Here is an 11,877-nt window from a genome sequence, read left to right as displayed (position 1 = left end):
GGCCACTTGCAACTCTAAAATAATGTTCTGATTTTAATAAATTGGGTTCTTGTCGAATGTTATTCCCAAATAGCATGAAGGCCTTTGGTATCGAGCCTCTGATGTGAGACACTTCTGTAAATCCAGGCTTAAATAATAGATATTGGAGAAGGCTGCTCCGCTCTGAATTCTCAGCTTTGGTCTACAGGTGGCAGTGTGGCTCCGTGTCTCGGCACCTCTGACTGAATTTGACTTTGTCTGCTACTTTCTTGTGTTTATTCTCTCTCTCGCTCTCTCTCTCTCTCTCTCTCTCTCTCTCTCTCTCTCTCTCTCTCTCTCTCTCTCTCTCTCTTCTTCTCTCTATTTTTAAGATTAATAATTGAAGTCTTCTGTAATTTGTCTGTGGTTTACTGCAGCTTAAACTGTCCATAGCTGGTTTAACATTGAAACATTCTGACACCCCCCCCTTTGTGCAGGTAGTGCTGGTCATTTTTTAAGGCAAAACCCATGATACTGGCTGAAAGTACTGTATGTTTAACTTTTCATGTCAATAAAGAACATTTTTATATTTTGCGTTTCACTTAATATTTTGTCGCAATTATGGAACAGCCATACAATTCTGTAACGCATTCTTTGTATTACATTTTTCATTCAGTGTATGCATTTGTTTGAATAATGTTGTTGTAAAACAGTTACAATTGTAACTGCAATTACTCAACTGCAAGGAAAATGACTACATCTAGAAAGCAGACTATACTTCTTGCTGTGGTTGCAACATTGTTGATCAAAAAAATAACCATGCATTGTTCCTGTTATTGCCAATCAGCTGTTACTGGGCAGTAATAGGCATGTACTTTCATCCAATCATACGATGAAAAACAAACTAGGCCCCGCCTTCAATATTTTTCTCAATCATGTGAACCAATAGAATTCCCGAATTCTTGTTAATGATGTTCTTATCCACCAATAGGAGGCTTTCTCTGTATGCATTCATTCCCACCCTTCGAGTTCATGCCAGAGAGTTTCTTTATGGCGACTGGTTTGGTAAGTGGAAAACAGACTACTTTTATCGAATAAATAAACGGTTTAAACGTATTTTTAACGTTAGCGTCGTGTGATTGGTGTATTTGCTGTTCTAACTCGATGTTTTAGCGGGGTTGTCACGCCTGTATTTGATCTCCAATGACATGTTGTGCTCGACAATGTTTTTTTTCGCGATGACGCTTGTTGTTTTGGTGATAACAAGCCCAACCAAAAGCTCTTCTGTGTATAAAAAACATGTCATTCATTTGGTGAAATCTGCTTTGATTCGTGTAAAAGTCTCGTTTTAAAAGCCTCTCCGTGTTTTTGTGTCATTCATTTTGAACGGGGCAGTGAGGTTGCGTCATGCCTCAACTTGTTGACATTCTTTTGTTTACAGTGTTAGACCCGACAGCCTCTGGGTCTGAACACTACTGCTTTTGGGGAGTGGGGAACAGCAGGCCCAAATGCCAATCTCTCATCTCTCTTTTTGGACCTTTTAATACTTCTGAATCGTTATATTTACTGTAGCCTATGTTATTCGTGTCCGTGTTTACGAAGTCAAAGCGACGCTTGTCAGAGCGTGCAATGACGGTTGGAACGCACATATCCGTTAGTTCCTTCTTGTAAACTGAATCATTTGATCGTCACCTCTTTTTTGTACATATCTGTAACGATTTTTTACTTTGCATGTTGCTAAAAAACACATTGTTATATTAAAACTAATTTAATACTAAAGTATTTTCTTCTAAGCTCCAGTTTTCAAATCTTTAAAAGCCACTTTAACAGAGGAATTCCCTGCTATTTTTCACTTTTGCTACGCAGTTATGAATGAATGAGCTCTGGTACGCATGCGCCAAATCCCTTTAAGTTTATAAACAAGGCCTCCACGCAGCAGGTCACGTGACCAGCCGCAGTGGTATACTGTGTCGATTCAGAGACAAAGGATTCCCTAAAGGCTTCATACCTTCTCCATTTTAATCATGCAATATATGACATGTCTTGCTATGATAACAGACTGTCACAGCTGTTTATGTATTTGCGCGTTCAGAAACATTTGGCTACTGTGATAATGTTTTTTTAACCACTACATTGATCCGTTCAATTATGTCTTCCTGAAACCATATCACTATCAAAAACACACGTATTGCCATTCAGGCGTATGCGATCCTTTTTGAGTGGGTTAGTGATTATTTTTTAGGCAGCATTGTAAATAGGATTGGGCAGCAGTTTCACTTTAAATGTGAAAACTCACTTTTTTTCTCTCCCCTTTTTGTTTTGCATGAAATCAGCTGATGTTGCAGCATATGATGATGGAAGCTGAGTAAACAGACCTGCAGCCTGTTAAAGAGAGAGGAAACAGTAGAATATTGTGACAATGGACGAGTCTTTTGATCCACTCAAGTGCAACGAGGACCTGCCTTCCTCACCTGCATGCCACATGGAATATGGTAACATCCCAACACAGCAAAATCACATTTTACACTGGCCTTTTCCACATGTTAATAATCAGATTTGCGATTCATTTATGTTGTCCATTGGTTTGAGAATATTACGAATACAATCTGATTCCTGATTTTGAAATCTGGATTTATACTGATCTATATGGCATTAAGTCATCATCTTGGTATTTGGAAAAATAAACCGATATTATTTTTTAGACCAAACAACTAATCAAATATTCGAGAAAGGTATTGACAGATTTATACACAATGAAAATAAATGTTAGTCACAGTCCTGGGATCATGAATTTGATCATTGACTTCTCCCCAGATGACCTGCCGGAGCTGCAGGAGGTGGAGGAGGACCAGAGGTCTCTAGGGATATTTCAGGTTGGAGCAGGAGTGTCCCACCAGGAGCTCAGCAGCTCACCCAGCACCAACTGGCTGGCTGAGCTGGCTAACATTGCCACCAATCCTAAAACCTCCCTGCTAAAGAGCGCCCCCCTCAAGAGGTTTGTATTGTGGCAAGATAGTATGAAAAATCAAAAGTCTGATGAGCATATTCAGGGATATAAACACAGAGAAGTGTACAACCCCTGTAAAACATGATTACACTGCTTCCGCTGGGGGGTGCTCCACATAGCAGGACTGTCGAGTTAGTCACATCATTTAGAAAATGTGTTAAGAAATATCTTACGAAATTCTGTACATTTTTCAGCAATCAATAAAGTGAATAGCTTTCTGTCCCTGTCTTACTGTCTAAACCCTGCTTCTGCTGAACAACTGAATCACCTTGAGCTGTCTGTAGATTATTAAAAACACAAATATTAAGTATCAACAGTGACCAAATAAATGTGAATGATATTGTCTTTTTTTTCCAGATCATCACCAGTCCACATCAGTAATAGTTTACATTCCTACGCTCGCCCCCCATTAGCCAGCAGTGCCCCCATCCCGTCCAGAGGCTACCTCAGGGAGCGCAGGCGTGTCAGGGTAACCCTTCACTTCAGTCAACATTGTAAACTTAAGATTCAACCATAAATTGTGTATTACATGTAAGCTAATGTCATTTTTTCACGTTATTTTTTAATATACAATAGGCCAGCAGTGAGTCCGAATCTGGAGTTTTCTCAATGTCCTCCTCTTTTTCTGATGATGAAGACATGGCCTGGTCTCACTCCTGGCCCTCCACAGCCTGGCATTGCTTCCTTAAAGGTGAAAACACACACTCATTTACAAACAGTATTCCACCAGTGCATGCAGACACGTTCAAGTGAAACCTGAGCTTTTCTAAAGAACATCTGAGAATTATGACTCATAGCTTTACCAGAATCCACAGTCATTACAGTCATTAGTCGTGTTTTCTTCAATCTGTTTAATGTTTAAACGGTAATGTGCAAATGTAAGCCACAAACATTTTTATTTCAGACTTGAGAACATATTTATTTTCTATCTTTCATTGAAACTTGTCAGAACTGTTTGTGAACAGACCTGTAATTAGTACTGTAAAAAAGTACTGATTGCATTTGAACTGCGCTGCCCTCAAAGTTTGCTAATAATAACCAAAAATGAAATAAAAACTGTTTTGGACAGAAGCTTTAGAGGTTCTGACAACACTCTTGTATACACATAGTTCAATCCTCACTCTACAACTGCTACAAAAATGTGTAAAGAAATTCTGACCCCTGGTGTCCAAAGAGCAGTATTGCAATATTTTCCAGAATTCTCTTTTCTGTATCAACACTGCTTATTCATCATGTCACATTGTTGTGTTTTCATTCAGGAACTCGCCTGCGCTTCCACCGAGGTCCGAATGTGGAGTGGCAGGACGCGGATGAACTGGGGGATTCTGATGAGGACACAGACGATGAAACCATGAGGCCATCCTCCTTCTCTTTAAAGGTAGGCAACAAACCGTAAGCTATTTAACACGAATCGGCTGGAATAGTTTCCCGCTTTGTGCACCTCATGTTTAGTTTTCAGGGATGCAAACACATGTATGCTGAACAAAAGATTGTACTACCTGATTTCAAAAACATGCAATCTTTTTCCAATCACCTAAGCCCAATAGGCAACCTAAAAAATGCCGGACTGACAGATTATTGGATCCAAACACATTCTTACAGCTTAACACGAATAAAACTGAATTCCAATGTTGGCCCCCAAAAACAGCAGCAGGAAATGAATCCATACTTCGCAACCTTAAAGCCAGAGAGCAGGCACAAAACTAGAGATTCATCCTGGGTGTCAGACTTAATTTAGAAAATAACATCAGTCATTCAAAGATTATCAAGCTACTGCTTAAGAAATATTTCGAAAGTATTCGTTCAACATCTGATTGTTTACGCTTTAATGTTGAACCGATGACTGCAAAAGTCTTTTCACTGCATTATCAAAACATTCAACAGTTGAACTTCAACTCGTACAACATTAATAGTTCAGCTCCTCAGTTTATTTCGGACCTGCTCACAGACGATTCCCCATCAGCCCTCTCCGGTCTCCAGACTGTGCCGTTTAGGTTAAACCCAGATTTAGATCAGGCACTGGGGAAGGGGCTTTTAGTTACTGTGGCCTCCACCTTGAGAGTGCTTTGCCTAAAGAGCTGCTGTCTGCATGTAGATTTAAAGCTAAGCTCAAATCTTTCAGATTCTTCTAAGTAAAATTGGGTTTAGGTCTTTGTAATGAACATGCTTTTTAAATACACCTGCCTTGCTTGCCTTCTTGTTGGTTTTACCTATTAATATTTAAGAAGCATGGCTGTTCCTGACTGATCGAACCCTTTGTAATTCATTTGCATCCCTCAGGATTGCTGACTGCTAGTAAAGTGAAGTGCATGATTCCTTGTGATGTCAGTAGTCAAGAAAACGGCTTTTAATGACCACAAGGTGGCAGCAAAGCTAAAGGTAGAGGAAGAGAAACTGAGTGTATGACTGAAGACTGCCTTGTTGATTCGCAGAGGTCTCATTTAGTATGATGGACGGGAAAGCTGTTATTACAGCAATTCACTCTCTGGTGGCGAGTTAAGCTACTTCCTCATTGTGCAAAACATTTCTCTCATTGGTCTTTTGCTTCTTTCACAGAGATACGGTTCAGAGGGGATGAAGTTGGTGAGCCATGAAGAGACAATGTCTTTTGGCCAGGCTGTCCTCAAACTGACCTTTGACCCCGGCTCACCTGAGGAGGGCCTTTTGACAGCCGAATGCCGATTGGATCACCCATTTTTTGTCAAAAAAAGAGGTAAAACAAGAACTTAGAAGTTAATATATGTTAACAATAAATACAAATATTGATATTTTTTTACATTGATATATTTATAGATTTAATTGAAATATGAGAAATGTGTTTTTTTCTTAATGGAAAAACTCCTTTTGGTTTATATTTAAATAAACAGCTGTATGACTAGAACTGTTTTAAAATGTACCTTCTGTGTTTTTCAGGGTGGTGTTCCTTTTATCCGAGCCTCACCGTGGTGCATCATGGGATCCCTTGTTACGAGATGCAGGTGGGCAACGTGTGCCTCCCCCCAAACCACCCAGAAGCCATCAACTGCGATGACTCTGTTGTCTTTGACACCTTCAGAAGGTACACTAATGTGATCTTGCTTTATGCAATGAAGAGACTTACTATAGTAGACATCATTCTTTTTGTATAACAATTCATCAAATGAGAATATGACGGGGGGTCTTGGGGATTCATCTACAGGTACAATGATTATTCTTCTGCTTTTAGCAACTATATTTTTGCCTCTTGGGTACGGCCAAATGCAGCCTAACTTCTTTAGCATAACATCACATTAAGTTAAAGTATTCTTTAATAAAGTAATTATAACTTCCCAAAAATTGTAACCATAAAATAGTAAATTCTTGGATTGCAGCCTTCTTGTACACATTCCTTGTCTAATCATCATCTTTTCCAAATACTACAAACTGTTTGTAGCAACATTTAATGCGGTTTGCAAAACAAAATACATTACACTGTATTTTGTACTCAAAATGATTACATGTCAATTCTTTGTATTTTTTTTATATGCATTTTTATTGACAAATATGACATTTTCAGATAATATTTGTGTCAGACAACAAACTAAACTAATAACACAATATGAACAGCTATCTTTACTCTCCCTTGTGTCCTCCGGCAGCTATGACTTCACCCCCCTGGACTCCTCGGCAGTGTACGTCCTGAGCAGCATGGCCCGGCAGCGCAGGACGTCTCTGTCCAGCAGCGGAGCCGTCAGTCCGGACTGTGACAAGCTGGAGCGCTCCGGCTCCCCTCAGTCCTCCACCGGAAAATCCAACAAGAGCAACACCACAGTGACAGCCACTGTTGCCACGCCTACAAAATGCAAGCGTCCAATGAATGCCTTCATGCTCTTCGCCAAGAAGTACAGAGTAGAGTACACACATATGTATCCTGGGAAGGACAACAGGTACGCAAACAGCCATAGTGATTCCTTTCTATATCACTGTGGCACATCTTCAGGTGTCCACATTAGCATTTCTGTTAAATGAAAGCTCTCCACATTGAGCCCAGGAAGTGGAAATGATGAGGAGGAAGTAGTTTAATATGACTGTACCGTCACAGTACAGTCTCATTGTGCAATGGGATGTTTAAGATCCCATGAGCAATGCATTTATCTCCAAACGAGCGCCGGACCAATTTATGAAGCCAATCTCCTCCCAGACACTTTGGTTTCCCTGCGTGGGAAATAAAAGAGCTCCCTTCCACCTAGAGAATATTTTTAATTTGATGGTGTTGTTTTTCTTTCAAATGATACCATTCTACCGTAGGATTATCGTTAAACTTCACCTTCAATCTGATGATATTCTCTTGGACCATTAAACATATATATTCATTTGTATGAATCCATTTGTCATTTAAAGCCACAGGTCCCAGATTCAGCACCTGAGGTGGAACATCTGGCCTTAAGGGGCCAACATTTCTTTATTAGATATTATACTGACTTATCTTTTACGATTTGGTTACCCTCTATTATTACTTTTTTGCCCTTATCTTTTCAATCTTTTTTAGTATTTTATGCAATTTAAGTGTCATACAATGAGTTTTATAGATTTTGATCAGGACATTTTTGATTGCATACTGTACAATGATACACGTTTTATTATCATTTCATTTTCAGTATAATAACCGTTAGCAAAACATGTCTCTATAAACACACCATTGGCAGAAAAGGAGCAGGGAGAAGAAAATAATCTTATGTGACCTGCCCGTTTCTAAAAACAAACAAACAAAATAGATAGAAATAGATGGTCTGTCCTTCATATTTCTTTTTCACAGACAAACGTATTCACAGCATCTTAGGATAATAAGAGAAACACAAAAAATACTTATTTCCCACTTGACAATGACTATTCCATTGTTCTGTTTCTTTTCCTGAATATACTAATCTAAACGATAGCTTAGGTTGAAAATATAAAAGCGCACAATATTCATTTTCTCCAAAAAATAAAAAAGCAAAGTCCTTCTAAGAGAATTCAATCAGGAGAGACGGTTTTGAAGGAAGAAAACATATTTATTGCCAGGAATACACAAATGAATGTAATGGAGTTTTGGCGATTAGCCCCCGTTGTGAAGGGAGTATAATTCGGGAGGGGAAAACCAATCCAATGAAACCCCCCCGGGGTCTAGACACACTGGTGGTGGTGAATGGATAATTGGGGTCGGTCTGAAGGGGAGGGGCTTAGCTTGACCCTGGATTCAGAGGGACAGGAGGTGAAAAGGGGTGGAGGAGGGTTGCGTCGAGTCACCTGAAATGACAGCCGTCAGAGGGGAAAGCAGATTTAAAAGGTTTAGCTATGAAAGGCTTGTGAGAATAGAGCGAAGTGATTGGTTAAGCTGGGGAGTGACGCCCCCGATCACTTATTGAGAGGAGAGAGAGTAGTAACATAGGAATAGTAAAGACGGTCTTCCTGGTTGAACTTGCGCTGAGCTTCATTAGTCTGGGAAAGGCGAGCACTTTATCTTCTGTCTCTCACCTTACACTCACAGAGCCATTAGTGTCATCCTGGGTGACAAGTGGAAGAAGATGAAGAATGAGGAGCGGAGGCTGTACACCATGGAGGCCAAAGTCCTGGCAGAGGAGCAGAAAAGAATCAACCCAGACTGCTGGAAACGTAAAAGAACCAACTCGGTAAGGAACAACATACATATCCAAACTGTAAATATTACATTATATTCACCCAGTCTTTGGTTTCAATCATGTGTCCGCCCTAATGGCTGATGTCTTCCTCCAAAGGGCTCCCAGCAGACCTAGATAATCCCCCAGAATCCCCGGCTGCAGGTGCTTTGTCATGCTTGAAGTGCTGGACAGAGTCCGACGGACCGCTTGATGCCTCCTTGCCCTCTCGACCCTTGACACCCGACTGTGACGCAGAGTTCACTCGCTTTTTGTAACCTTGAAGCATTATTAGAGACAACCCAGAATTATGAACTATAAACAAAACATGTAATCTATTCACTAATGGTGCATATATTTTCCTATATCTTTAATGTCAAAGGCTTCTTATTCCCCTGATAAGAACTTCCTCATGTATTTCAGGTTATTTTATATTCAAGGTTGATACAAATTGAGAGCATGTGGTGCTATGCTTCAGTGTAAAAGGAGCACTAAACGACAAGTGTGTATTTATAACTGTAAAAAGGGGAATTCTAGCAACATTTTTCACAACTTTTCAAATTGATTATATTTGTAAAAGTCAATATATTGCATCCTTTAATGCATTTTTATAATACAGTATATTCTGCAGCTGAACTTTTGCCAACAGTTTGAGATGCTGCCCTGCCATGTCTGTAGACTTTAGCCCAGCCACTCGGCCATATGACGCTTCAGCATGTGGTGGAGGGCTTACACTCAGTCACAAAGCACTTCAGACCTTCGCTGTAAGTGTTCCTTTTGCACTTTATATAACAATGTAACCTAATCATATACAGCCATTGTATACAAGTGGAAACCATTTGTTTCTTACAGCTAGTATCTTGACAGTTAGCCGTTTGACACAATCATGGCCCAGTAGCCGTGTTCTGCTTCCAGGTTGAATTTGAAAGTGCTTTGTTCATAATGTACAGGTCTCACAGCCCCAACAACCTCTTGCACAAAATATCCTTGTATCATATTATAAATACTTTTTTTTAAACTTGCATCTTATACAAGTGTTTGGTTCTTTTCAAAAACTGTAATCACAACCTGCCGGGGTGCTTGTCCTTGTGTTTGAATACATGTTAAAATGTGTTTGCCTGTCTTTTTCTTTTGAATAATAAGCATTATTATTGTGCCACTCATGAACAAGTGGTTTAAGGGAAACGCTGAACCACACGCATGTTTTATCTCAAGCTTTAAGAGCCCTTGAATATCCACTGATCCAAACATCGGACCTGTAAAGCCCGATGTTTCCAGGTTACTCAGTTGAAGTGTGTTTTATTTTTCTGTTTCTTTCTGCCTCACAAAAACACCATGCGTATACTGTATGCTAACAACGCCTCTGAAGGAGCAATGGTACTGAAGCAACACTATTCACTCCAGACCTGAATGAGGTCTTAATTGAATGTTATACTCACTGGAACATGGGTTTATCCCCCTGGAGATGAGAGGGGTCTGAAAGCAAATGAAAGAACAAATTATCATAAGCTTTCAACTAGTGGAGACCATGTTCCAGAGGAAGACTTCACAAGTGATGTTGTACAAGATGTTCATGTTCCTTACAGCTTGCACAGGCACAATGAAATGATTAAAAACAACAATTGGGAACTGCAATAGTATTATCGTCAATTTTAGTTCATTATTTACATTGTAAGAGCCAGAGGGCGCCATCTCCCCATTTTTCCTTATTAGAAGACATGCTGCTTTACCCCCCCCATCATATTTTATGATTTTTCTTTTGTTTTGATTTTGATATACTTTATTAAGCCCCGTGGGGAAATTGTTTCTCTCATCCTAGAGAGATCCCATCCTAGTGTTAGGAGCAGTGGGCTTCCATTTTGAACGGTGCCTTGCTCAGGGACACCTCGGTAGCACTTGGTCTTGCCGGGACTTGAACTGGTGACCTTCCAGTTACCAAGCCAAGTCCCTATCGACTTCGCCACCACCGCCATATAAACATCTCCTATCTCAATCTTCTCTTAGATAAAAGATACACATAGATAAAATGACATAAGGTCAACGGACAGATAACATTAATAATACTGCAAGTGTGCTGTGGGGAAAATAATAATACGTTGCGTTTATATCAAATAGAAGTAGCCTTACTATGTTGTGGAAAAAACTCAAATGAACATCTCTGAAACGATTCATGGACATTGGAAAGTTATTATTTGTCTGAAATGTATGAATATCTTGAGGGCACTGCTTGTCTCCAAGTAGGAACATTTACATTTGAGAATATGAGATTCATAGCCGTGTATGCCTCATGAAATAACAATGATCAACACCCGGCAAGCCTCTCACGCAAAGGAATCTAATTATAGCATTTCCATAACAGGCCTCTCCAAAACGATCCGAGATGAATACTTAATGGTGGATTTGAGGACATGGGAAGTTGTGTCGACTACGCTTCCGGCTCAACACCATTGTGAGCTTTAATGGAGGACCAATGAATAAAGTGGTTATGGCGGTCAGAAAATAAAAGCATTTTTCAAATCATGTCACAGTTTTGTAAATGAAAAACACGTGTCACTGTCATGAGGAACACAACATGAAGCATTCATGACCTTCACTGTACATTTGATTTGTGACGGCTGCTGTGCTGAGGATTACATTTAAATAATAAAAACATATCTGCACCACAACAGGCTCTGAATCTAAGATGTGGCAAGTTGGAGTGTTCTTTAAAAATATAGCAATCATCTAATTAATTCTACATCACTGGGTGGCATTCTGCTGAGAAAGGTGTCATTTAGCTCAAATGGCTTGCATTTATGCATAAGGCTCTTTTGACAGGAACAATTAAAGAGGACCTGAATACTAAAATGAACAATTAGAATGGAGAGAAACAGACAGGGATCATCACTGCTGGCGTCCTCTTGAATCAGGCGCTGCACCTTAATCAAGGCTTTCTAATTAAGGGCAATTATCTTCAGCAATTCACTGAAAGAGCGCCGACTCGGTGTCTTTGTTACAGCGAGGTGTTTGTGTAAGGCAGTCATCTCTAAATGGGATTGTGTTATGGATACATGCGTTGGTTTTAATAGATTATGCTGTTGTTAAAATGATTCCCATAATTGCTTTACAATTGTTCGTTCGATCTGTTCAAGAAAACGTGTTTTGCCTTGTGTTGCAATAGAAAATAAAAAAAAAGGTGTTCAATTCAGAAATTCCTTTTATTAAATCAGATCCTCGATCACATGTAACAAAATACTTCTCTTTGCATGCTCATTATTTATTTCCAGATCCCTGAGCAAGATACTGTGTCAAGTTAGGGAG

At 39.7% G+C, this 11,877-nt stretch overlaps 1 protein-coding gene across 1 annotated transcript; it reads left to right on the top strand.

Annotated features, from left to right (window-relative positions):
* Positions 1 to 941: 941 nt before the first annotated feature.
* hbp1 (HMG-box transcription factor 1) lies at positions 942 to 9,599 on the top strand. Its single transcript, XM_010792324.1, has 11 exons — positions 942 to 1,023; positions 2,292 to 2,450; positions 2,773 to 2,953; positions 3,323 to 3,434; positions 3,542 to 3,656; positions 4,225 to 4,343; positions 5,522 to 5,678; positions 5,879 to 6,023; positions 6,583 to 6,870; positions 8,451 to 8,592; positions 8,698 to 9,599. Exons 2-11 carry the CDS (start codon positions 2,378 to 2,380, stop codon positions 8,713 to 8,715), a joined length of 1,350 nt encoding a protein of 449 aa, XP_010790626.1. The 5' UTR covers positions 942 to 1,023; positions 2,292 to 2,377; the 3' UTR covers positions 8,716 to 9,599.
* The last annotated feature ends 2,278 nt before the right edge of the window (positions 9,600 to 11,877 follow it).

Source organism: Notothenia coriiceps, unplaced genomic scaffold (assembly GCF_000735185.1).
Source record: "Notothenia coriiceps isolate Sejong01 unplaced genomic scaffold, NC01 NC01_scaffold00036399, whole genome shotgun sequence".
Classification (NCBI taxonomy): domain Eukaryota; kingdom Metazoa; phylum Chordata; class Actinopteri; order Perciformes; family Nototheniidae; genus Notothenia; species Notothenia coriiceps.
This window is presented reverse-complemented; position numbering and strand designations above follow the sequence as displayed.

Bases quoted from the DNA above. Each gene is read 5' to 3' on its own strand.
- hbp1 (XM_010792324.1), top strand. From the start codon at position 2,378: ATGGACGAGTCTTTTGATCCACTCAAGTGCAACGAGGACCTGCCTTCC. The intron at 2,451-2,772 runs GTAACATCCCAA...ACTTCTCCCCAG, and splicing joins TGCATGCCACATGGAATATG to ATGACCTGCCGGAGCTGCAG. The intron at 5,679-5,878 runs GTAAAACAAGAA...TGTGTTTTTCAG, and splicing joins ATTTTTTGTCAAAAAAAGAG to GGTGGTGTTCCTTTTATCCG.